Here is a 25578-nt window from a genome sequence, read left to right on the forward strand (position 1 = left end):
GCCATCTTCTGCTGTGTCCCTAGGCCCATTAGAAGGGAGATGGATTGGACGCAAAACATCCAGGACCAGAATTGGCACTCCAATATGGGATGCCGGCATCTCAGGCAGAGGCTTCATCCCCAGTGCCACAGCACTGGTCCCCCCAAGTATTCATACGAAACCACTTGCTGTACCTTGCTTCTTTTGGCACCTATAACTGGACTCTAGAGAAAAGGGAGAAAATAGTGGTAGAGCCGGCGCCGCGGCTCACTAGGCTAATCCTCCGCCTTGCAGCACCGGCACACCGGGTTCTAGTCCCGGTCGGGGCGCCGGATTCTGTCCCGGTTGCCCCTCTTCCAGGCCAGCTCTCTGCTGTGGCCAGGGAGTGCAGTGGAGGATGGCCCAAGTGCTTGGGCCCTGCACCCCATGGGAGACCAGGAGAAGTACCTGGCTCCTGCCATCGGATCAGCGCGGTGCGCCGGCTGCAGCGGCCATTGGAGGGTGAACCAACGGCAAAAGGAAGACCTTTCTCTCTCTCTCTCTCTCTCTCTCACTGTCCACTCTGCCTGTAAAAAAAAAAAAAAAAAAAAAAAAAGAAAGAAAGAAAAGAAAAGAAAATAGTGGTAGAGACAATGGACCTGAGCCAGTAACTCAATTCCAAGAGCAGTTTTTATTTGGAAATGTGCCTCCACACTTAGCGGTGTCCTGCGGCCAGATGGCCCCTGGCTTGCTTGTTCACTGTTCCTCAGCCTGGGTCTGCAGGTCCAGGGGGCTAACGCACAGGGCCAAATTCCCAAGAATCATTATTTCAGACGGCCTCAGTTGCCTGGGGCTTGGGGCTGGTGCAAAAGATGAACTAGGTTCCGTCCTGGGTTGTCTTCTGGTTGGAAGGTCTGGGTCCCTGGCACCAAGCCCTCAGCTCCCTCTCCTCGCAGGAACTGGTGCCACCCACAAGCCGGCTGGGGCCACATCTTGGTGGACAGGACGTGGGGAGGAAGAAGAGGCTGAGAGAGGCTAGTTTTCTGGCGTTGGATCCACTTTGTCTTCCTGGGCAGCGGAAGCCATGTCAGAAGCCTCATTGCCCCCATTGAGGGACTTGTGCTGCTCCCTGCTGGTGGGGGAAGGAGTCCTGTGGCCCTGGGATCCCCAGCGGGTCAGGCGCTTTAGGGAGGAGTCACGGCGGGCAAGCAGAGAGGGCTGGAAACCTGTGAAGGAGCTGCTGGTGACGGGCCGCTTATCTGGCAAAGACACAAGGAGAAAGGTCGGGGAGGGGCGGGGTGAGGTCTTGCCTCAGTGCGCAGGGACAGGAGGACCTCCAGGTGCTCCATCCTGCCCTCGCCGCCCCTGGAGCTCTGGAGGTGTCCTCTTCCCCTGCCTTCCCCCTCCCAACTCCAGGGAGAGCTGCAGAGTCAAACCCTTCTCACCTCCAGGCTCAATTGGATGCATGAGCCGGTTCATCTGGACATTCCAGTGTTTTACGTTGGTGCTGGCCTGGCGCAACTTCCTCTGGGCAGCCTGTGAGGCAAGACCAGTGGGGAGTAGGTCGGAACCACCACCCACGGCAGGAGGTCTTGATCCTCTCTGATTCACACGCCCCCTCGAGCAAGGCTGCTGGGAATTTCCCCCCAGAAAAACCCATGTATGTTCACACCCAGCTGTGTACGTGGACAGAGTTTGCCCAATTTCAGGGCACCCATGGACAGCTCTACGTATGCATTGTTTTATTTACTTTGCAAGCAGAAGTGAACAACAAACACGTTCAAAAGAGGTTAGGTAACGTCCGGGAACACACACCGAGCTCTGGACTACGGTACCACGCCAGGACTGTGGTCAGGGAGAAGCATCCTGTTGTATGTGGTATGTTTTTATGTTGTTTGAGTGTTTTACAATGACTGTGTAAGTCAACAAAGTAGAATACAATTATTAATATTAATACAATACAAAACATCCACAATTAGAAAAAGAACTCCTGTTTTATGGCGATTCGGGCTCCAAGTGCAGAGATAGCAGAATAGAGGCTTGGAAGAGTAGCAGGTTAAAAAAAAAAGTTCGCCCAGATTAATAACAATGTTCAGAAACAGCAGCAGCACTAAGTATGTAGTGAATAGCATGTGTTATCTTGTTTAACCCTGATTAGCATGTCGATACCAAATGAGAGACTTGAAACCCAGGGAGGTTAGACAATTCGCCTGGGGTGCCCCAGCCGGCCGATGCTGGAGGCAGGGTTTGAGGGCACGGCGGGCTCGGCGGGCTCCGGCCTCTCCCGCCCAGGCTCACCTCCACGTCCTCGTCAGCCCTCTGCCGGTGCAGCCGCACCTCCTCCAGCTGCTGCTGCGCCTGCTGCAGGGAGCGGCTCTGCAGCGCCATCTCCTGCTGCAGCTCCTGCTTCTCCTGCTGCGCGCGCTCAATGTAGCGCTCTTGCTCCTCCTTCAGCTGCATCAGCTGCTTCAGCTTCTCCTCCTCCTCCTCCAGGAGCCTGCCGGGCGGGCGAGCACCGGGTTGTCTCCAGTTCCGAGACGACGAGGAATGGGGAGGGGTGTGGGTGGGCGAATCAGGAGGGGTCGGTCCCTCGGGCCTACCTGGTCTGGGCGAGGCGCACAGCCTCCTCATCCCGCCGGGCTTTCACCTCCAGTTGCAGGGCCTCCTGCAGCCGCTGCTGCATCTCCTCCAGCTCTTTGATGCGCTGCCTCTGACGGGCGGCCTCCTCCTTCTTCAGCTCCATCTCAGCCTGCATGGAGGCCCGGGCCTACAGCGTGAATGCAGAGCCTGGTCAACCGGGCAGGCTTGGGAGGGTGGCAGGTGGGTACCTGCCCCACCAGGGCACTGCCAGTCTGGCCCTGCCAGGCTAGCTGGGGGTGAGAGCCCGGGGAATTGTTTTATGTGGCCCCTCTCTGAGAGCTTCCCGGGTCAGATAATGTCAATGAATAGATGCCACGTGGGGGAAAGGGGCTCACTTTATGACCTTCTTAGCACCAGCTTTAATAACACTAAAATGCATGATAGCTGATTATTATAATAATATACTAAATATAGGTACCTCCTTCCTAGCACCAATCTTAATAATAATAATTATCCATATATAATTATGGCTGGTGCTGAGAAGGTGACTGTAATTGTAGTTATTACAACTAAAAGTTATTGAACACTTTACAAGTGTTTCCTCATTTAATCCTCACCCTGCCTCTATGAGCAAAGTTGTATTAGCATCAACATTCCACCATTCGGTAAATAAAAGAGAGCCTAAGACATTGCCGGAGGTCACGGAGCTCCTGAGAGACAGAACCCACGTGTCCGACTCTAGATCCAGGTCTCCCAAACAGCAAGTCGGACGGCATGCCTCCTCCCCGTGCGTCCTGCCTACCTCCCGCCCTGCGGCCCCCAGACTGGTTTCACCGTAAACGCAGTACAAGTTTAGCCCAACTTTGGGCCAAACTAAGCCCCAGTCGCACGGTCATCGCCCCCTCGTTCGGTCCAAGCCCGCACCCCCCTCCCCAACCTGCCCCCCAGCCAAGGTCTCTACAGACCCCACTCTGCAAGCTGCGGTTCTACCCATCCGTCAGTTAGGGCCCCGTCCCACCCAAGTCCCCTCCCCCGCCACCTCCCCCAGCCCCTCCTCAGCCCCAGGCTCCGCCCCGGACCCCGCCCCCCGCGCCGGGAGCCGCCCCACCTGCTCCGCCTCGCGCAGCTGCCCTTCCAGCGCCCGCTGCAGCTCCCGGTGCTGGCTGCGGCGCCGCTCTTCCTCCTCCTGCAGCAGCCGCTCCGCCTGCCGCTGCGCCTCCTGCAGCAGCTCCAGCTCCTGCAGCTTCCGCTCCTTCTCCTCCTGCAGCTGCTGCAGCCGCAGCAGTTCCTCCTCCTTGGCGGCCCGGCGCCTCTCCCGCTGCTCCCGCTGCTCCCGCCGCTTCTGCTTCAGGTCCTTGTGCAGCGACGTCTTTCCCTCGGCCTGCAGCCGGATGGCCGTCTGGATGGCTGCGGGGGCAGCGGGAGGGCATCAGCTGCGGCGCGGCCCCGACAAGGGGCCTCGGGAGTTCGCGGGGTCCCAGCTACCTTGCGAGCACTCACCGGCCGTCCATTCCTGGCGCTGGCGTGTGTCCGAAGCGCTCATCTCGTACGTGCGGGTGGCCGTCTTGACGCAGAACATGCAGCGCTTCCCATCGCGGTCGGCCAGCACCTGGGCGAGGGCAGGCTGGCCTCACTGAGTGCCCCGGGGTGCCCCCAGCCCCAGCCGCTGCCCGCCCTGGCTCTGCAGGAGGCTGCATGCCCCAGCAGGGAACAGTTAGTTATTGGGGTACTTGTGTGCCCCAGTTCTGCAGTCTTGCTATCGGCAGCCACTCGTTTGCATACAGCTCTGCTTGAGAAAGTGCATTCTTCCCACGGATATTTCTGGAACATCTATTGAATGGCACACACTGTTCTAGGGGTTAGGGATAGGGAGGTGGGCATAACGACCAAATCGCTGCCTCATCCAAGCTGACGTTCCAGGGGAAGATACTCAGAGGAGGGAATCTTCAACAAGTTCATGGAAATGTGCATAATTACATTTTTTCCGCACCAAAATAAACTTGCCTTTGAATTCCATTTTTCACAGACTTTTTGAAGATCCTTCATAATAGTTACCACGCATTGAGCTTAAGTCCTAGAATCTGGAATCTGTGCTAGTGGTTTTTTTTGTTTGTTTGTTTTGTATTTTATTGTTTTTTTATTTTTTTGACAGGCAGAGTGGACAGTGAGAGAGAGAGACAGAGAGAAAGGTCTTCCTTTTGCCGTTGGTTCACTCTCCAATGGCTGCCGCGGCCAGCGCACCCCGCCAATCCGAAACCAGGAGCCAGGTGCCTCCCCTGGTCCCCCATGGGGTGCAGGGCCCAAGCACCTGGGCCATCCTCCACTGCACTCCCTGGCCACAGCAGAGAGCTGGCCTGGAAGAGGGGCAACCGGGACAGAATCCGGTGCCCCGACAGGGACTAGAACTGGGTGTGCCGGTGGAGGATTAGCCTATTGAGCCGCGGCGCCGGCCTGTGCTAGTGTTTTAAATGCATTATTTTCTTCACTCATCCCATACACATTGTCCAACTCACACACTGCCTGTTAGTGGTGACGCTGGGATTTCTGCCTACACCCATGCTCTTTCCAACAGCACCACCTGGTTCCTTAGGTAACAAAAATGGGCAAGCCTTCCAGGGTTATAACAATGTTTAGCTTGTAAAATAATGAGTGTCGGCCAGGCTATGGAGAAATTGGGATCCCCAGAATCTGCTGGGGAGGATGCAATAGGGTGCAGCTGCTTAGGCAAAGTTTGGCAGTTCCCCCATGGGAGCCAGGGATTCCACGCCTGGATGTGTGTGTGTGTGTGTGTGTGTGTGCTCCAGAGAAAGAAAAATGTGGCCGCACAGCAACGTGCACAGGGATGCTCAAAGCCGCATGACTCACAATAGCAAGCCCAGATGTCCGTCAACAGATAAATGGATAACTATAGCTCCACACAATGGAATGCTACTCAGTCCTAAAAAGGAATGAAATTCTGGCACATTCTACAACATCGATGAAGCTTGAAAACATTATGCTAACTGAAAGAAGCCAGACACAAAAGGATAACTGTTGTTTGCTTCGACTCGTGTAAAGTACCCAGAACTCACAGGCAAATTTGTAGAGACAGAGTATAGAATAGAGGTTACCAGGGGCTGGGGGCAGGGGAAATGAGGAGTTATTGCTTAACGGGTGCAGAGTTTCTGTTTGGGATGATACACAATTTGCAAATAGGCAGTGGGGATGGCTGCACAATACTGTGATTGTACTTATTACCTTGGAATTGCACAGTTAAAATGGCAAATTTTCCATATATATATACATATATATAGATAGGTAGATGCTATTTAAAATATAGTTGTTTTACACCTCTAAAACAATAATGAACAAGGGCCGAGGTGGGGGGAGGCAGAGGAGAGCGGCTTGGGAGGAGATAGGGATAAAGGAGAAAGATCTTTAAAAAGGATTTGATGTGCAGTGTAGACATGCCATCTCCTCTTTAGCAAAGATCTCCATCTTCAACAACATCCACATTATTCACCAGTGACTTTGACATTTGATTTGCGCTTTTAGGTCTTTTTACATTGCCTGGCATGGAGGAGAATGGCCTCGGGGTGCTCAGCTGTGTCTGAGCAGAAATTAGGCTTTTCCCCCTTCACCCTGGTCCCGGCCACCTGGGGCCTTCCCCTGCCCCTCACCTCCACGCAGCAGTGGGCATCCAGTGGGATGGTGCCCCTCTTCTCCTTGCACTCTTCACTCCCGAAGTAGCAGAGGCAGCTGGGCTGCAGCTGGAACCAGCGCTCGGCCCAATTCCTCCTCAGGTGCCCGCGCTTCCACAGGTAGCCCTGCCGGCCAAAGTAAAGTCAGGGGCTCCACCGGCCCTGCTTTCCATGCCGTCTGGCCCTCCCCGGGGTCCCCGCTGTGTCCCCAGACCTGCTTCAGGACGTCTTGGATGAGCTCCTGGTAGACCTCGTGGATGGCCATGCTGAGCGTGTCCCGCCCCACGCCCCGCAGGCAGCGGCCCGAGTTGAAGAGCTCCAGGAACTGCCAGACGCTGAGGCCCCCGGAGGTCTGGGCCGCCTGGGCCTCCTGGGCCAGCAGCTCCTCCAGCTCCCCCAGGCCCACCTCCAGGCTCATGCTGCTCAGCACCTTCTTCAGCAGGTACTCCACCTGGAAGGGCGGGAGGAGGAAGGCCTGGGGACTGCAGCAGGCAGTGTGGACAGCACCGCCGACAAGGTGGGGGGTACTCCCACCTGGCTTCCAGAGTCTGGGCAGAGGGAACCGGGACAGTGGGGTGGCAGTGGGGGACAGAGGACCAACTGCTGGTGGAGACCAGGCTTACAGATTTGGGAGGGAATCCAGGCCCCCCAACCCCAACTTAGGTATTCTCTTCCCCCTCCCTAACCCTTAGTCTCCTCCTTCCTGCCTTAAACTAAACACGGGGTGAATGTGGCAGCTTGGAGCTGGGGCCAGGCAGAGGCAGCAAATCATAGACAATGTCAGGGGTGCACAAAGGGCCTTCTAGCCGATACCCTCAACCGGCACATGACAAGACGAAGGCCCCACAGCAGGAAGAGACTTGCTCTATAGCATATAGCAAGTTGGGGGCAGTGAGTCCCACTTGGATCTTCCAAATCCTGTTTAGGTCCTTCTTCCAAGCCCCAGTCCCTGACCCTGGGGATCCTTCCCTTGTGAGGGGGCAAGGGGGTTGGGGGTTGGGGTAAGCAAAGCAGGGACAGGAAACCTGTTACAGAGGAACAGGAAGTGGTGGTTGGGGTACATCCTGCTGCAGTCTGTTCTCACCGCGTGTTGATGACAACAGCAAGTAGCCCCGTGGCCTTTGAAAGGCCACCTAACCCTGACTGGCAGGGATCTGAAAAGGGCAGCCAGCTCTCTTCAGCCCCAGCGGCTTCTTGGGGAACTCTTTAGAATGCTACTGGGTCTTGGCGCGGTGTTTAGTGGAGCGTGCCAGGTCTCTGAGCGGCTGTGAGGGGCGCTCACCCCTCCCACAATCAGATGCAAAGATACAAATCTGAGTGCAGTTAGACATCGCAGGCCCGCTTGGCAACCCTGAGGCCCCTCCCATGGACACCTACGCTGAAGACCTGAATTCAGTCTGGCACCTGCACAGCTGCCACGAAGACTAAGGGTTGGGAGCAGATCAAATGGGCAGGGGGGTCGGTGCTGAGAACGGCTGTCCTGGCTCTGCCTGGGGCCAGACTCCTGGCCCCTTCTCCCAGGGTGCCATCTCTCACCCTGAGATGAGTCTCCTTGGCTCTGTTGGAGGAAGGCCGAGGGGAAGCCGGGAGCCAGGGCCAGTCTCGGGTGCTCCCCAGGAGTCATCGGGCAGTTACTCCTGTTTCAGGAAGGTCTTCTTCCCTCACAAAGCACCCCACCTATGTGGTCCCACCACCACAACTGCACTATTTGATCTTCCGTATCTCGTTTTAAAACACTCTCGTTTTAAAATGTTGGGCATTTAGGTCTCTGTGTAAATAGAACTTTCCGATGATTTTGCTAGGTGCAGGCTAGCAGAACCCTGATGGAAGTGTGCTTTTGGCTCTCCTGGAAGAAGGCACTGTTGCTCTGACTGTTCTAGGTGGGCAGTTCTAGATACATGGAGACAGCTGGGTGTGGTGCACGGGGAGAGAAAGAATCAGGATGTGGGAAAGTGCAGGAGCGATTTGGCCTTCTTCATGGTTTCTCTGAGGCCTGACCTGTAGTGACTCAGTCCCCCGACCATCACCCTCACCTCATCAGGAACCATGATCAGCGGGTACTTGTCCTCAGACAGGAAGTTGAAGAGGCACCAGAGCCGGAAAGCGTCCTGATTGGAGAGCATGCTGTTCCCGTTGCTGTCCGCTCGGTAGTTCTTCTTCGCCGTCAGGGTCCAGCACAGCTCATCAAAGTGCTCTTTAACAAAAGCCCCCTCCTCCACCTGCCACCAGACCTGCAGGTGAGCCAGCTGCCCCATCCCTGCTCTGTCACCAAGCTAGGTTCCAGCTCAGCCCACCAGGCTCCACCCTGGACTTGAATAGCAGGTAAGCAGCAGGCTCCATCCCCCACCCCCCATATCCAAATCCCACCCAAATCCCCTGATGACAGAGGAATTCCAGTCCCTCAGCACAGGGGAGAAAGCGGGGGAAACCCAGGGGGCATGAACAGCCAAGGAGAACCTGGGAAGAAGGTGACAGGAGGACTGCTGGGAGGGGGCGGGGGGGGGTGGAGGGTCCCTTGGAGAGGTCATGAGCTGGGACACAGTCTGGAGGCCAGAACACAGATGAAGGACATTAAAGGGACAAGGAGGGGGGCTGGGATGTAAGGACAGGATGGGAGAGCAGGGATGGACAGAGAGGGCAGAAGAGCAAGCCTATCTGAGAAAACGTTGCAGTGGCAAGGTATTGGGACGCTGGCCGGGCTAAGGAAGCATCGAGAGGCTAGAGGTGTCCCACAAGCTGGGCCGCACCTTGTCCAGGATGTACTTGTTGAGGTAGGGCATATAGCCCTGGCTGGACACGGGGCCATCGTCGTCATCTCGGAAGTGCTCCTCCAGGGCCACGGGGTCATGGGGGATGTGCAGGACCGTGTACAGGTTGTGGGACAGCACCTGAGACACAGTGGCAGTGGGCCTTCCTATACCCCAACCAAAACCAGGCCAGCACTCCCACATCCCTGCCTGTCCCCACCCCCATCCTGGCTGAGGTCTCTGCACCCACTGTTCAGTTCAGTGATATGTAAAACTCATACACTTACCATGCGCCAAGCCCAGAGAAAAGTTCTTAATGTGTTATTCACTTGGCCACCATAACAACTACTCATATCCCATTTGCAGAGGATAGACCACCAGAGGCCCCGAAATATTCCTCATCCGAGGTTGCGGCTGGCAGAGCAAGGATTCCAACCCAGGCAGCCATAATCTCAACCACCCCATTAGGTCTACAGACAAGGACACGGAGGCCCAGGGGGCTCATTAACTCGCCCAAGGATCCACAGTGAGCAAGAGCTTGGGTTTCCAGGACTGTGTTGTGGTGCAGCAGGCTAAACCACCACCTGTGCCACTGGCATCCCTTATGGGCTCCAGTTCAGGTTCCACCTGCTCCACTTCAGGGATCCAGCTCCCTGCTAAGGTGTCTGTCAAAGCAACAGAAGATGGCCTGAGTGCTTGGGCTCCTGCCGCCCGAATGGAGCTCCATGCTCCTGACTTTGTTTTTTTTTGTTTTTTTTGTTTGTTTGTTTGTTTTTGTTTTTTGTTTTTTTTGTTTTTTTTTTTTGACAGGCAGAGTGGACAGTGAGAGAGAGAGACAGAGAGAAAGGTCTTCCTTTGCCGTTGGTTCACCCTCCAATGGCCGCCGCGGCCAGCGCGCTGCGGCCAGCGCACCGCGCTGATCCGATGGCAGGAGCCAGGAGCCAGGTGCTTTTCCTGGTCTCCCATGGGGTGCAGGGCCCAAGCACCTGGGCCATCCTCCACTGCACTCCCTGGCCACAGCAGAGGGCTGGCCTGGAAGAGGGGCAACCGGGACAGAATCCGGCGCCCCGACCGGGACTAGAACCCGGTGTGCCGGCGCCGCTAGGCGGAGGATTAGCCTAGTGAGCCGCGGCGCCGGCTCATGCTCCTGACTTTGGCCTGACCCACCGCTGACTGTTGCTGCCATCTGGGACATGAACCAGTGGATGAAAGATTCTTGCCTTCCTGCCTGCCTCTCTCTCTCTCTCTCTCTCTCTCTCTCTGCCTTTTAAATTGAGCCATCTTCTGCTGCTTTCCCAGACACATCAGCAGGGAGATGGATTGGAAGTGGAGCAGCTGGAACCCGAACTGGTGCCCATATGGGATGCTAGTGTCACAGGCAACTGCTCAACCCTATATGCCACAATGCTAGTCCCAATAAATATTAAAAAAAAAAAAAAAGAAGAAGAAGAAGAAGGAAGAAGAGAAGAGAAGAGAAGAGAAGAGAAGAGAAGAGAAGAGAAGAGAAGAGAAAAAGAAAAGGAAGAAAAGAAAAGAAGACAAGAGCTTGGAATTCAAATCCAGCCCTGTCAGATTCCAAAGCCTAAGAGCTTGCAGGGAGGTGGTTGCCACCCCAGGGCAGAAGTCCCGAATCTGTCCGTTTCCATCAGACTCAGCGTGCAGACTGCAGCTTGCCTAGCATCCAGCCGTGTGTGTCCTGGAAGGACCCCTCCGAAGACTGAAGGGAGCTGGGAGGGGTGAGAGAAGGCCAAGAGAAGTGGGGGCCACGGCTGAGAGGGCATCGTGGTTGTGACAGTGTGCAGGGAAATGTGGTTCATTGAACAAATGCATGATATTAGAACAAAGGAGTTGAAGTTTTCAAGACGTGATAAAAAAAAAAAAATTCATGTATCCAATGGCCTTGGGGTAATTCTGTAAGAGCTGTTAGCATAGTCGGTGTGAATGATTAGAAACAGTCACCATTGCACACTTAGCATGCACCAGCCACTGTACGAGAGGCTTTTCCCAGCCTCCTTCTAGTCTCCTGACCTTGTCACACAGGTATTATTATTTCTGTTTTTCAGTTGAAGATAAGGAGGCTTGGAGGATCTAAGAGTAAATGGCAGAGCTGAAGTTGGAAGGAGGTGAGTCTGGCTCCCAGTTAGAGTGTGGACCCTGAGGCTGAGACAAGGCCTCTGTTGGTCTGCACATCCCCACAGCACCTCCGCTCTCTTCTGCACCCCGCATCCAATCACTCCATGCTGTACGAAAGAGCTTCTTCCACCACCAGCAGCTCAGCAGGCACTGTCTCAGATGGAGTATGGGTGCCAAGAGGAGGAGGAGAAGAATTGAGGCTTCTCTCCAGTGTTCTCCAGGGAACCACATTTTTGGCAAAACGGGGAGGCGGGGAGCACAGTGTTGGGGCTACAGTCTCGTTCTCTCACTTCCCTCTGGCAGCCATCCCTCAGTCTGGCTATGTGAGTCAATAACTACCCTTTCCCTTAAGCCAACTGAGTCTGGCTTTTATCACTTACATCCAGAAAAGTCCTGACTAATACCCCCGTGGTCATAGGATACCAATCCCCTACTCCAAGGGACGCCACTGACTCAATGCCTAGCACTTACAATCCAGCCTGACTCAAGAGAATAATACCCAGTGGCCACTGCTGCAGTGACAGCTGTTAGTGCAAGAGTGCTACATAGTCCCATCTGCCATCTCTTGGCCTCTTCAAATTGCCCATGCCCTTATCTTTCCGTTAGCCTCGTAAACCACCTCTCTTGCCCTCCTTCTTTTCTTTTTTTTTTTTAAGATTTATTTATGCATTTATTTGAAAGGCAAAGTTATACAGAGAGAGGCAGAGAGAGAGAGAGAGAGAGAGAGAGATCTTCCATCTGCTGGTTCACTCCCCAAAAGATCACAAAAGGGGCTGGGCCAGGCTGAGCCAGGAGCTCCTTCCAGGTCTTCCACGTGGGTGCAGGGACCCAAACACTTGGTCCATCTTCTGCTGCTTTCCCAGGTGCATTAGCAGGGAGCTGGATCAGAAGTGGAGCATCCAGAACTCAAACCAGCGCCCATATGGGATACTGGCACTGCAGGCGGTGGCTTTACCCAGTACACCACAGGACTGCCCCCTGAAAGCCCTTCTTTGAGGAAACTTCCTGCACAGGCCCCACCAAATAGCCACATCCCCTTGAGAGGAGGGAACTTGAAAGGCCAGGGACCTTGGCTGCCTCGTTGCAGAGTCTGGGAAAAACCCCTTCACCTTTCCGACCTTCAGTTTTGTTGTCAATATAATGGGCTCCCACCTGCCACGGGGAGGGGCTGTGAGGATGGTGTGAGGCGACACGTATGACGTGCTGGACTCAGGTCTGCACGGAGCAGACGTTGGTTCCTTCCCTGGATGGAAAGTGCTGTTTTTAGCCAGCAGATCGCCCCAGATGCAGAAGATAGATAACATCAAGCGCTGAGGAGGTCGTGGAGAACCGGGGGCTCTGATGCCTTACCGGCATGCTGTGAATTGGGGGTGTTTCTGGAGCGTGGGTACCTATCAGACTTAAAACTGGGCACGACCTTTGCTGTAGCACTTCTAATCACTGGACCTACAGACGCTCAAGGGAACAGTTACACATACAAGAATGTTCATGGAAGTATTGCTCGTAGTAAGAGCTAGAAGGACCATGTTGGGATGCAGCAAGTTAAACTGTCGCTTACAAGAGTGCTGGATCCAGCCTCAGCTGCTCTGCTTCTGCTCCAGCTCCTTGCTAACGTTCCTAGGAAAACAGCGGAGGATGGCCCAGGTACTTAGTACCCCCACTCATGTAGGGGATCTGGGTGGAGTTTCATGCTCCTGGCTTTGACTCGGTCCAACTCTGGCTGTTGCAGTCATTTGAGAAGTGAACCAAAGGATGGAAGATCTCTCTCTATTTCTCCCCCTCTCTGTCACTCTGCTTTTCAGATAAATAAAATGCATCATTAAAAAATAGAAAAGAATTGCAGAGAACCTGATGTTCCATCAACAGGGGGTAGGCACACCACAATAGGTGTGGTTGGAAAGGTTTTACTTCTGCCACTTGTGTGCTCATCAAATGATTTTTTTTTTTTTTTGACAGGCAGAGTGGACAGTGAGAGAGAGAGAGACAGAGAGAAAGGTCTTCCTTTGCCGTTGGTTCACCCTCCAATGGCTGCCGCGGCCAGCGTGCTGCGGCCGGCGCACCGCGCTGATCCGATGGCAGGAGCCAGGTACTTCTCCTGGTCTCCCATGGGGTGCAGGGCCCAAGCACTTGGGCCATCCTCCACTGCACTCCCTGGCCACAGCAGAGAGCTGGCCTGGAAGAGGGGCAACCGGGACAGAATCCGGCGCCCCGACCGGGACTAGAACCCGGTGTGCCGGCGCCGCAAGGCGGAGGATTAGCCTAGTGAGCCGCAGCGCTGGCCATCAAATGATTTGATTCTCCAAGACCAGGGCCGGTGTTGTGGCGCAGTGGATTAAGCTGCGGCCTGCCATACCAGAATCCCATATGAGCGCTGGTTTGAGTTCTGGATGCTCCACTTCTGATCCAGCTCCCTGCCAATGCACCTGAGAAGGCAGCAGAAGATGGTCCAAGAGCTTGGGCCCCTGCACCCACATAGGAGACCTAGATGAAGTTCCTGGCTCTTGGTTTCAGCCTGGCCCAATCTTGGCCATCGCTGCCATTTGGGGTAGTAAGCCAATAGATGGAAGATCAATCTCTCTGTCTCTCCCACTCTCTCTGTAACTCTTTCAAATAAAATAAATAAATCTTTTAAAAGAAGTAATTCCCCAAGACCTTAATCTTCTTGTCTGCAAGGATAATGATGGGGCCTGCTCCAAAGAATTGTGTTAAGCGAAGAGCTTATTAGCACAGTGTGCCTGGTCCCAGCACATTGATTGCAATCAAAGATGTGAGCTACCTTTATTATTATATTTGTATGAGCAGACATGGAAAGGTAAGTATGCTATACCAGCATGTGAAAAAAGCAAGCTGTAGAATGAAATGTTTGGGGACCGGGGACCGGCACTGTGGTATAGTGGGTAAAGCCGCCCCCTGCAGTGCTGGCATCCCATATGGGTGCTGGTTCAAGTTCCGGCTGCTCCACTTATGATCCAGCTCTCTGTTATGGCCTGGGAAAGCAGTAGAAGATGGCCCAAGTCCTTGGGCCCCTACACCCACGTGGGAGACCCAGAGGAAGCTCCTGGCTCCTGGCTTCAGATGGGCTCAGCTCCAGCTGTTGCGGCCAACTGGGGAGTGACCCAGCGGATGGAAGACCTCTCTCTCTCTCTCTCTCTCTGCCTCTCCTCTCTCTGAGTAACTCTGACTTTCAAATAAATAAATATTTAAAAAGAAAAAGAAAAAAGAATGAAATGTTTGTAAAATAAATGTGTGTGCAAAGATTGGTTTGAATCATATGAAACTGCTACTTTATTAGGTCAAAATGATAAAACATCAGAAATTCCACACAGTTTAACCTAACAGGTTTACTTGCACACAGAAAAAAAAATCCAGAAGACCCAGCAAACTGTTAACAGTGATCACTTCCCCAGTACCCTAGGGAGAGAGATAGAGCGCGGGGGAGTAACTGTAATCTTTAACATTTTATCATTCTCTACTCTGAAAAAAGAATTTTTTTTTTTGAGAGGGAGAGCGAGAGAGCGAGAGAGCGAGCTTCTATCCACTGGTTCACTCCCCAAGTGCCTGCAACAGATAGACGGGCCAAAGTTAGGTTCTCAGTCCACCAAGCAGATGGTGGGAATCCAACTACTTGAGCCATCCCCGCTGCTTCTCATACCCGCTGCTGTGTTGTTAGGAAGCTGGAATCGGTTGTCAGAGCCAGAGATTGAACTCAGGTACTCCAGCATGGGCTGCAGGCTTCCTAACTAGTATCTTAATCACTAGTCCAAACACCCATCTCTGAATTTTTTTTAATACAAAACATGGTTTACTTTTATAATAAATTTCATCATCTTTAACATTATATTTTTCTATACTTAGATTAAAAAAAACCCTAGAGTATATATTGCTTTTATGGCGAAATTTAAAGAACAATAATAGAAAAAAACACAAAGGGTGCCATTAACTGCCGTTGTTAATTTGTCCTGTGATTAAGTTGTCCTGTACAAACATTGCTTTGCTGTTCCCTGTTTGTGTCCTGCACTCCCCAAGGGCAGCAAGGACTCTAACCCAGCCCTGCCTCCAGACAGCAGTATAAGGTCCCCTACCCACCACGGTGTCCCTTCATCTTCAGAGGAAAAGCTCAGGTCCCAGCAGAGGCCTGACAGGGCCTGCTGCCCCTTCGCTGCCTGCCTCCCTCTTGTCACTCACTTCTCTGCAGCCGCCATTGCTCCAACAAGCTTGCCTTGGGCTTTTGCACTGACTGCCCCTGCAGCCTGGACATTCCCCTCCCAGGCCACTGCAAGTCTCACACCCTCTCCTCCTTCCCAGTGTTACTTAAATGGCCCCTTCTCAGGAATCTACAACCCAGTCCCCCCTAACGCCTACAATGTCTAGCCCTGCTTCTGCTTCCTTTTCCTCCGTGTTGTGGATCAGCTCCCATCAGACTGTATGTTTGATTTCTGTTTCGTTCATCATCTCTCTCCCAGGACCAGAACATGGGTACCACAGGGATGGAAAGGTGTATATCTCGCTCACTGCTGTGTCACTGGGCCTGGCGCATAAGGGATGATCCATAAATACTTGGGGAATGAACTTAGATGCTTCAGGAGAAGAAATTAAGAACGGATATAAAATACAAAAGGAGAGGGGCCAGCGCTCTGGTGTAGTGAGTTCAGTCACTGCCCACCAGCATCCTATATAGGCGCTGGTTCAAGTTCTCACTGCTCCACTTCCAATCTAGCTCCTTGCTAATGGCCTGGGAAAGCAGCTGAGGATGGCCCAAGTGCTTGGGCCTCTACACCCACATGGGAGACCCGGATGAAACCCCTAGCTCTTGGTTTCAGCCTGGCTTAGCCCCAGATGTTGTGGTCATTTGGAGAGCAAACTAGCAGATGGCAGATTTCTGTCTCACCCTGTCTCTCTAACTCTGCCTTTCAAATAAACAAATGAATTGTTAAAAATATATGTAAAAAAAGAAAAATACAAAAGTCAAACAGACATGGGCCAGATCTCTGCAAATTATTGGGTCTCAGTTTTCCCATCTCTGGAGAGAGAGTTCCTAGAATCTGCACACAGCAGCACACGGTTACCAGAGCTGTTCCTCTCCTAGGTTCATTGGCCCGTCAGAGAGCTGGGCAGACCTCAGACTGCAGGGCTTCCTGTGCCTGGGTGTGGGTAGGGCAGGGGGTGGAGTCAGGGGTCACACTGGAAAGGAAATGGCAGGGGTGGAGCGGTGAGCAGGAGCTCACTTGCAGATCTCAATCAACCCTCAGCCCTGGAGGCAAGGACTCTCATTATCCTCATTTTACAGGGGAGAAAATGAAGGCTCAGAGAGGTGTCTTGCCCAAGATCTGACTCCAAAGCCTGCTCCGGTCTCCCCACTCTCCCCAGGGAGCTGGTGAAACTGAAATCCGCCTGCCCCGCCCAGAGCGACTGACTCACAGTTTCCAGGGGTGGGGTCCAGGTGTCCTCTGCTCACCAGCTGTGGGCTGGGCTTCCACAGTTCCTCCACCCACCCAGGCCATCCCTGATCTGGGGGTCAGCAGCCTTTGACCTTGGGATAGCTCTGTGTTTTCACCCTTTCCTCTGGAGGCATGCACAGAGTGGTTCTCCTCTGGGGAGCCGGAGCCCTCTAAAAGCTCAAATGTGAACAGAGCAGGCTGGCACTGCAGTACAGTGGGTTAAGCCCCTCTTGTGACACCAGCATTCCATCTCAGAGCACCGGTAATGGGCTGCTCTGCTTTGGATCCAGGTCACTGCTGATGTGCCGCGGGAGACCTGGAGTTGTTATGGACTCCTGGCTTTGGCTCGGCTCATCCCCAGCTGTTGCAGGCATTTGGGGAGTGAACCAGTAGATGGAAGATCTCTCTTTCTCTGTAACTCTGCTCTTCCTTCCGTCCTCCCGTCCTCCCTTCCTCCCTCCCTCCCTTCCTTCCTTCCTTCCTTCCTTCCTTCCTTCCTTCCTTCCTTCCTTCCTTCCTTCCTTCCTTCCTTTATTTCTTTTAATTATTTATTTGAAAGTCAGAGTTACAGATGGAGCAGAGCAGAGAGAGAGAGACAGAGAGAGAGAGAGAGAGAGAGAGAGAGAATCTTCCAACTGCTAGTTCACTCCCCAAATGGCTGCAACGTCCGGGGATGGACCAGGCCAAAGTCAGGAGCTGGGAGCTTATTCCAGGTCTCTCATGTGGGTGCAAGGGCTCAAGGACTTGGGCCATCCTCTGCTGCTTTCCTAGGCCATAGCAGGGAGCTGGATCAGAAGCAGAACAGCCAGGACCTGAACCAGCACCCATATGTGATGCTGGCACTGCAGGTGGTGGCTTAACCTGCTGAGCCACAGCGCTGACCCCACAACTCTGCCTTTCAAATAAATAAGATAGAACTTTAAAAATAAAACTCAAGTAGGAAATAGGGTTTGGTGTGAGGTCTGGGCTGATAATAAGTGAAGCACAGTGGTCCTGTTCCCATCGTTCAGGCTCCTGACCCGAGTCTGATGCAGACACGGGGGACTTGGGAATCCATAAAAGCAGCAATCAATGGCTACAGAGAAAGTGAATAATTTACTTCTGCTAAGTGGACTCTTATTTTTAAAGATTTATTTTACTTTATTTGAAAGGCAGAGTGAGGGGGCCGATGCTGTTAACGCCCTGGCCTGAAGTGCCAGCATCCCATATGGGCACTGGTTCTAGTCCCAGCTGCTCCTCTTCCCATCCAGCTCTCTGCTGTGGCCTGGGATATCAGTGGAGGATGGTCCAAGTCCTTGGGCCCCTGCACCCATGTGGGAGACCTGGAGGAGGACCTCTCTCTCTGTCTCTACCTCTCTCTGTCATTCTGGCTTTCAAATAAATAAAATAAATCTCTCTTTTTTTTTTAAAGAAAGGCAGAGTGACAGAGAGAGGAGAGGCAGAGAGAGAGAGAGAGAGAGAGAGAGGCTTCCATCTACTGGTTCACTCCCCAAATGGCTATAATAGCTAGGCCAGGCCAAAGCCATGAGCCAAGAACTCCATCAGTGTCTCCCATGTGGGTGCAGGGGCCCAAGCTCTTGGGCCATCTTGCGCTGCTTTCCCAGGCACATTAGCAGGGAGCAGAATCAGAACAGAACAGCCAGGACTCTGAATCAGTGCTCCAGTGTGGCATGCCAGCGTTGTAGACAGTGGCTTAACATGTTTCACTACAATGTTGGCCCCATACTAGGGTCTTTAAATGAGATTAGGCACTAAGTTATCCTTTTTTTTTTTTTTGACAGGTAAGAGTTACAGACAGTGAGAGACAGAAAGGCAGAAAGGTCCTCCTTCTGTTGGTTCATCCCCCAAATGGCCGCTACGGCCGGCGCAGCGCCGATCCGAAGCCAGGAGCCAGGAGCTTCTTCCAGGTCTCCTACGCGGGTGCAGGGCCCAAGCACTTGGGACATCCTCCACTGCCCTCCTGGGCCACAGCAGAGAGATGGACTGGAAGAGGAGCAACCAGGACTAGAACCTGGCACCCACATGGGATGCCGGCACCGCAGGTGGAGGATTAACCAAATGAGCCACGGCACCAGACCCTACAAAGTTATCCTTTTAAAAGACACAGATCCTTTAAGGGTTACAAATAGAGGGGCTGGTGTTATGGTGTAATGGGTTAAGCCATGGCCTGTAATGCTGGCATTCTATATGGGTGCTGGTTCAAAACTGGCTGTTCCATTTCCAATACATCTCCCTGGAAAAAGCAGCAGAAGGTGGTTCAAGTGCTTGGGACCCTGCCACCCTCCCACCCTGTGGAAGACCAGGACAAAGCTCCTGGTTCTTGGCTTCGGCCTGGCCCAACCGTGGCTGTTGTGGCCATCTGGGGAGTGAGCCAGCAGATGGAAGATCTCTCTCTGTCTCTCCCTCTCATTCTCTGTAACTCTTTCAAAGAAATAAATAAAAGTTTTGAATATATTCTAGTGGGTACCAAAGCACAACCATGAGGGGCTTTCAAAAATTTGTGGAAAATGTACATTGTGAGAAAACTGTTCACGGACTTCAATTTTTGGTACTAAAATAAACTTATCTTTTAATTCAATTTTCCATGAACTTATTGAATAACCTTATACCATCATGATGCGAGCTAGAAATTTTATTTTATTTTATTTATTTTTTGACAGGCAGAGTGGACAGTGAGAGAGAGAGACAGAGAGAAAGGTCTTCCTTTGCCGTTGGTTCACCCTCCAATGGCCACCGCGGCCAGCGTGCTGTGGCCAGCGCACCGCGCTGATCCGAAGGCAGGAGTCAGGTGCTTATCCTGGTCTCCCATTGGGTGCAGGGCCCAAGCACTTGGGCCATCCTCCACTGCACTTCCGGGCCACAGCAGAGAGCTGGCCTGGAAGCGGGGCAACCGGCACAGAATCCGGCGCCCAAACCGGGACTAGAACCTGGTGTGCTGGTGCTGCAGGCGGAGGATTAGTCTATTGAGCCATGGCGCAGGCTAGAAATTTTATTTTTTTAAAAAATTTAGCTGAGGTCAGCATTGTGGCTTAGTGTTACCCGGTAAAGCCACCACCAGTGGCGCCGACACCCCATATGGGCGCCAGTTAGTAGCCTGGCTGCTCTTCTTCTGATCCAGCTCTTTGCTGTGGCCTGGGAAAGCAGTGGAAGATGGCCCAAGTCCTTGGGCCCCTGCACTGACGTGGGTGACCCAGATGGAGTTCCTGGCTCCTGGCTTTGGCCTGGCCCAGCTCTGGTTGCTGTTGGGGTCTCTGGGGAGTTAACCAGCAGCTGGAACAATCTTTCTCTATCCGTCTCTCTTTCTCTATCACTCTGACTTTCAAATATTTAAAATAAACTTTTAAAAAATTCATCTTAAAAAAAAAGGAGAAAAGTACTTGGGCCATTATCTGCTGCCTTCCGGGCACATTAGCAGGAAGCTGGATAGAAAGTAGACACAGGACTTGATCCCAGGCACGCTGGGATGGGCTGTTGGTGTTCCAAGTGGCAGCTTAACCTGCTTCATCATGACGTCTGCACCAGTGCTAGGGACCATAAAAGGTGGGATTAGCTGGATAGATAACCTGCTGAGAGCAGGAAGGGGCTGGAGGAGCAGGACGTGGGCACCAAAAGAAAAAGGAAAGGAGAGGCCACACTGAGGACCAGTTTCACTACGTGATGCACTTAGATTTTTCACTTATTTTTGTAGGCTGACTGGGTGGCTGCTTCCTCCCTCCCACTTTATAGGTGAGAAACTGGACATTCAGGGCTGGGCAGTGACTTGCCCAAGGTCATCCAGCTGGGCAGCAGGACAGGTCCAAGCCCATGAGGTTCTGAGTCCAGTGTCTTGCATCCGGCTGTCCCAGGCCCATGTCCTAGCCTGAGGAGATCAGCAGCGTAAGGCCGAGCTGATGACTGGCCACAGGATTTCTGCCTTGGGACTGTCAGCTCTCTCCAGAGGAGGCAGAGCTTGAAGCACGAGACCTTCCCTGGGCTGGCTCCAGGACTGCCTTGAGGGAGGTCGTTGTTCACCCTCCTTACCTGCCCCCAGCTCCTGCCAGTCTAGGGGAGCTACTGCTTCCTGAGATCTTCAGCAACCCGGAGACACACTGCCCACTGCGGCCCCTGCTGCCTGGCTGGCAGGAGGAGCCCCAGCTCTCAGGGGACCCTCCACTAGGCCAGAAATCATGGTTGTTCCCTGCGGAAGAGGGTGCGGCAGGAGGAAGCCCACCATGCCCTGAGGATCCTCCCACTGAGCCCCGTCCGGATGCCTTCCCATGGTTGGGGCTCTTTCAGAGGAGGTTTCGTGGACCTACTCACTCACAGCCCTCAGCTTCTGGGAGGTTTTATGCCTAACCTGAGTCCTTCCGGGCAGACACGCCATTCCTTTCCGTCTAGTTTCGCTGTCCTCAACCACATGGATGAAGGCCATTCATTCAAAGATGGGGAATGGATCTGGTTTCTCGCTGAAGTCCTCTTTCCCAGGGCAATCAATCCTCACTTCTTGGGCTTTTCTGCCTCCTCTCTCTGGCCTCATTGTGGGTTTGCCCAAGACAGCCAGTGGCAGCCCCTCTACCAACATCTAAGGGGGACAAATGGCACTGGTCACACACACAGACACAGCGTGCCCTGGGCTGGTATACCGGTCTCCTGCCTGGTCCCACCTGACCGTCTCCAGGCTGGGGCAGTTTCTGTTAGAACAGGCCGAGCTTCAGATCTCCCTCATCCCCGGGCCTCTCGGGGGTGCGGGGGGGGGGGGGGGCCCTGCTGGTACAGCTCGCATCGGCTCCTTCCTCTGCCTCCTGACCACTTCCCTATTACTCTCTCGCCTTTCCGGTGTCCCCACCCCCACCGTTATCACTACTTCCTCCCCTTCCAGGGTCCACCGTGATAGGCTGCTGGGCGCGTGTCTTCCCCAGCCTCCTCCCCTGTAACACAGACCATGCCATTTATGCCCCAGCCCCAGCTGGCTCCCGAGACTCCCACTGATGGGTCCCCAGGGTAGACAATTTGTCAGAAGTAGGGGTGCAGTCTAGCATAGATCCAGAGATACGGTCGGCAGCAGAGTCAGCTAGAGCTATCAAGTGGAACAGACAATTCCACCATGTGAGCTCCCCTTGGAATCTTCCCCAGGAATAAGCTGTGGGGGTGGGGAAGGGGGTAGTGGGCCAGTTAGAGTTTAAGACAGAGGCTTAAGCTAGGAGGCCTTACCGGCTATAGAACCAGGAAAAGAGGATCACCTGTAGGCTGCACCCTCCCTGTGTGATCGGCACACCCAGCCTGGAGAGCTCTCAGAAGCAGCCGGTGGTGGAGAGGAGCAAAATGATACCTTGGAAGCAACAGGCCATGGAAGGGTGAAGTTGTGCTAGCAAGGGTGGAGCTGGGCATTGAGCCTCGTGGTTAAGCTGCCCACATCCCAGATCAGAGTGCCTGGGTTTGATGCCCAGCTCTGGTCCACCCTGACCCCAGTTTCCTGCCTAATGCAGACCCTGGAAGGCAGCAGTGATGGCTCAAGTCATTGGGTCCCAGGCACCCACGTGGGAGAACTGGATTGAGTTCCTGGCTCTCAGCTTCAGCATGGCCCAGCCATTGTGGACATGTGGTGAGTGGACCAGTGGAAAGGAACTCTATCTTTTTTCAAATAAATAATATATATTTTGAAAATATTTATTTATTTGCTTGAAAGGCAGAGCTAGAGAGAGGTAACAGCAGAGGCAGAGAGAATCTTCCATCTCCTGGTTCACTCTCCAGATAGCTGCAACAGTCAGAGCTGGGCCAATCCAAAACAAGGAGCCAGGAGCTTCCTCCAGGTCTCCCATGAGGGTGCAGGGGCCCAAGAACTTGGGCCATCCTCCACTGCCTTCCCAGGCCACAGCAGAGAGCTGGACTGGAAGTGGAGCAGCCAGGACTCGAACCTGCGCCCATATGGGATGCCAGCACTGCAGGCAGTGGCTTTACCCGCTATGTCACAGCGCCAGCCCCTAAAAATATATTCACATGAAATGGGTAGGGTGGAAATTGATGTGGGGCAGAATTCTGCAGGGATAGATTTTGGATTATCTACTTCTGCCGTTTATCCTGAGGCCCTGCGACAAAGAGGTCGAAGCAGGGTCTGAGGAAGAGGCTGCAGCTGGGAGCGTCTCCCCAGGTGACCAAAGTGGTAGTGTGTTTCCATTCCACGCAAAGTAGAACATCATTTATTAGAGGCTTACAAAACTAGCTAGGGGATAGACTGTGGGACAGGACCACTTTGATACATCCAAGTCCAACGAATCCAATCTCAGCAAAGTGGGGGTTGGAATGGGGTGGAGCATAAGTCTATCCTGCTCATCCATCTCTCAGGTTTCTAGGTACCTCCTACCTTGGTCATTAAGAATGAAGAGGGGGAGCCAGCACTATGTCACAGAAGACTAAGGCGCCACCTGCAGTGCTGGAATCCCATGTGGGTGCGGGTTCAAGACCCGGCTGCTCCACTTCAAATCCAGTTCCTTGCTAATGCACCTGGGAAAGCAGTGCAAGATGGCCCCAAATGCTTGGGCTTCTGTGCCCATGTGGGAGACCAAGAAGAAGCTCCTGGCTGCTGGGGTTTGGCCTGGCTTAGCCCCAGCCGTTAAGGCCATTTGGGGAGTGAACCGGTGGATGGAAGATGTCTCCTCTCTCTGTATCTCTGCCTTTCCAATAAATAAATAAATCTTTAGAAAAAAGAATGAAGAGGATGGGCATTTGGTGCAGCAGTTAAGACATGTTTTGGGACACCTGCATCCCACATTGGAGTGCTGGGCTTAAAGTCTCTGCTTCTGATCCAGCTTCCTGTTGGATGCACATCCTGGGAGGCGGCAAGTCATGGCTCAAGAAGCTGCCAGCCACGTGGGAGACCCAGACTGAGTCTGTAGTTCTTGGCTTTGGCTTGGCCCAGCCCCAGCTGTTTTGGGCATTTGGGAAGTGAACCAGCAGACGGGAGATTCTCTCTCTCATATTATTTTTTAAAAAGAAGTAAAGATTTAAGGCTTCTTGACACTGCACTCTCGCTTGGGAGAATGGGGTGGAGGTGGCACCAGGTCTCATGCCTGGCATACAGCCTCATGTGGGACACTCAGTAATATATCTGCAGAGTGAATCAATAAACCTCTAAGTCCCAGAGAGCTGAGGCCTGCCCTGTTCCCTCCCCTCAGAGTTCCCTGGTTCCAGCTGCCTACGACCTCTCTTCCATCCACTAACTCGGGTGGGGAAGGCAGCACTAACCCAGGACTAAACCAAGAGGGAGAGCAACTCTTTGACCTCCCGGTAATTGTCTAGGCTAGGGAATGGGTTTTAGGGCAATCAGTGATGGGACTGCTCCAGGGCTCAGGCCCCCCCATCCCGACTTGCAGTCTTATGGTCCAAGCAGAGCTTCCTACCCTAGTGTATGTGTGTGGGTAGAGTGGGATGTGAGCTGGGCAGCGGTATACCAGGGTCCTCAGTCTTCACCCCCTCCCTGGACCTGTCCCACCGGGGAGCAGGGTTCAGCAGCAGCCTGGGAGTGGGGCAGCCCGTTATGCCCCTCTCTCAGCTCCACAGGAAGTGACTGACAAGTACTGGCTAACTGTCTCTCTTCAAAGCCAGGAGGAAGCAGCAAGAAGCAGTAGGGTGCGTGCCCAAGCATGACTCTGGGGAGCCGAGTCTGGGATGTGGCCTGGCTCACGGCCAGCAGAACCCCATGATGCCACCACCTCCACCCTCCAGTCGGGGGGCCAGGCTCTCAGTGGCACTTCACTGGCCTCTGCGAGGTGGGCAGCGGCACCTGCCAGGCCACTCAATAGCGGCGCTCTGCCCCAGGGGCTGAGGCTGCTGGACAGCTGGGAGCCTCCGGAGCTGCACCGGGTGTCAGTGGCCGGCTCCCAGGCGGCGGGGAGTGGTGTGGCATGTCCGCCTGCCTCCCCTGTGCCCCCGGCGCTCCTCACCTTGAGCTGGGACTTGGAGACCTTGCCGCTCTTCTCCACGTCCAGCGCAGTGAAGGCGTACCAGATGGACTTGAGGAGCTCCTTGCGCAGGGCCATGGCTGAGGCGCCTGCCCGGCCCGGGGGCGGCTCTAACACTGAGATCCGGTTTCAGGAAATGCAAACGGCTGCCGAGACCGCAGAGGGGCCCCGGTGCGGAGCGAGAGCTCCACCTGCCTGCTTGCTGTGGCTCCCGGTGCAGGCCTGGTGCTCCTGAAGTGCTCAGCAGCCCCGCTCCCTGCAGGGGCCCCGACCGACCGACGTTTCCAGGGCTGGAGCGCTGGCTCTGCCTCTACCTGGCTCCCTGGGCGTGTGAGGCTTTTCTACAAGTCTCCGTAGCCCCAGAGCTCTCTGGAGCTTGCCTGGGCCCCCAGAGGTTGTTTGCTGAGGGAACAAGCAAGCCCATCCCGACTCTGGAGTCAGGTGGACGGGGGTCCCGTGTCAATTCCACACTTACCAGGTGGGAAGCCGTGGGCTATTGAACTTCCTTGAGAAGCTTCCTCTTGGTAAAGCGGGAAGGATACCAAACTCAGAGAGCTGAATGGGTACGAGAAGCGCGGTGCAGCACGTTAGGCTCTGTATAAAGCGCTTCTTTTAGAGCTACCCAACATCACTGCGGGTGGGGCTCCACCCAGCGGAAGAAAACAAAGGCAGGGCCACGCAGCTGGGGGAGGAACTGGGCCAGGGCACCTCTCCAGGCCAGGCGGGCTCTTCATTTGTTGGCTCTGTCCCCCCCAGGCACTGGCTCTAAAAGGCACACGGCACCCTGGCCACTCTGGACCCAGAAGACACAGACTGGGAAGCACTTATGGGTGAGCCCTGTGTTGGGGTCCAGCCCCAGGGGTCCTGGCAGTGGCACTTGGGCTTTGGGGCCAACCACACCTTCGGATCCAGCACTCAAGAGGGTGGGACTCACCCACAGAGAGACAGTGGTTATGGGTGTTAAAGTCTGGGCCAATTCTGAGATACACTCCCCTCCCTGAGCATGCCCCGCCCCTGTTTCCAAGGTGCTGGTGGTGACAGCAACTAGGGCTTTCCAGGTATCCCAGGAGGTGAAACCTGGGTCAGGGGGCTGGGGTTACATTCC

General features: G+C 54.0%; 2 protein-coding genes across 3 annotated transcripts in view; both read right to left on the reverse strand.

Annotated features, from left to right (window-relative positions):
- Positions 1 to 630: 630 nt before the first annotated feature.
- On the reverse strand, positions 631 to 24970 carry DEF6 (DEF6 guanine nucleotide exchange factor). Of its 2 annotated transcripts, none has more exons than XM_070074160.1 (11): positions 24949 to 24970; positions 8966 to 9106; positions 8252 to 8437; positions 6433 to 6669; positions 6198 to 6344; positions 4039 to 4147; positions 3647 to 3945; positions 2559 to 2725; positions 2257 to 2455; positions 1404 to 1494; positions 631 to 1217 (listed from the first exon to the last, which is right to left on the reverse strand). In XM_070074160.1, exons 2-11 carry the CDS (start codon positions 8996 to 8998, stop codon positions 994 to 996), a joined length of 1692 nt encoding a protein of 563 aa, XP_069930261.1. In that variant the 5' UTR covers positions 8999 to 9106; positions 24949 to 24970; the 3' UTR covers positions 631 to 993. The 2 variants fall into 2 exon arrangements, with proteins under 2 accessions (XP_069930261.1, XP_008261038.2); XM_008262816.4 differs by lacking the exon at positions 24949 to 24970 and adding an exon at positions 24456 to 24583.
- Positions 24892 to 25578, reverse strand: part of ZNF76 (zinc finger protein 76) — a 33376-nt gene continuing 32689 nt past the window's right edge. The window contains exon 14 of the mRNA XM_017345064.3: positions 24892 to 25028. Within this exon, the coding sequence (XP_017200553.1) occupies positions 24945 to 25028 (84 nt within the window). The 3' untranslated portion in view covers positions 24892 to 24944. The remainder of the gene's footprint in view (positions 25029 to 25578) is intronic.

Source organism: Oryctolagus cuniculus, chromosome 5 (assembly GCF_964237555.1).
Source record: "Oryctolagus cuniculus chromosome 5, mOryCun1.1, whole genome shotgun sequence".
Lineage (NCBI taxonomy): Eukaryota > Metazoa > Chordata > Mammalia > Lagomorpha > Leporidae > Oryctolagus > Oryctolagus cuniculus.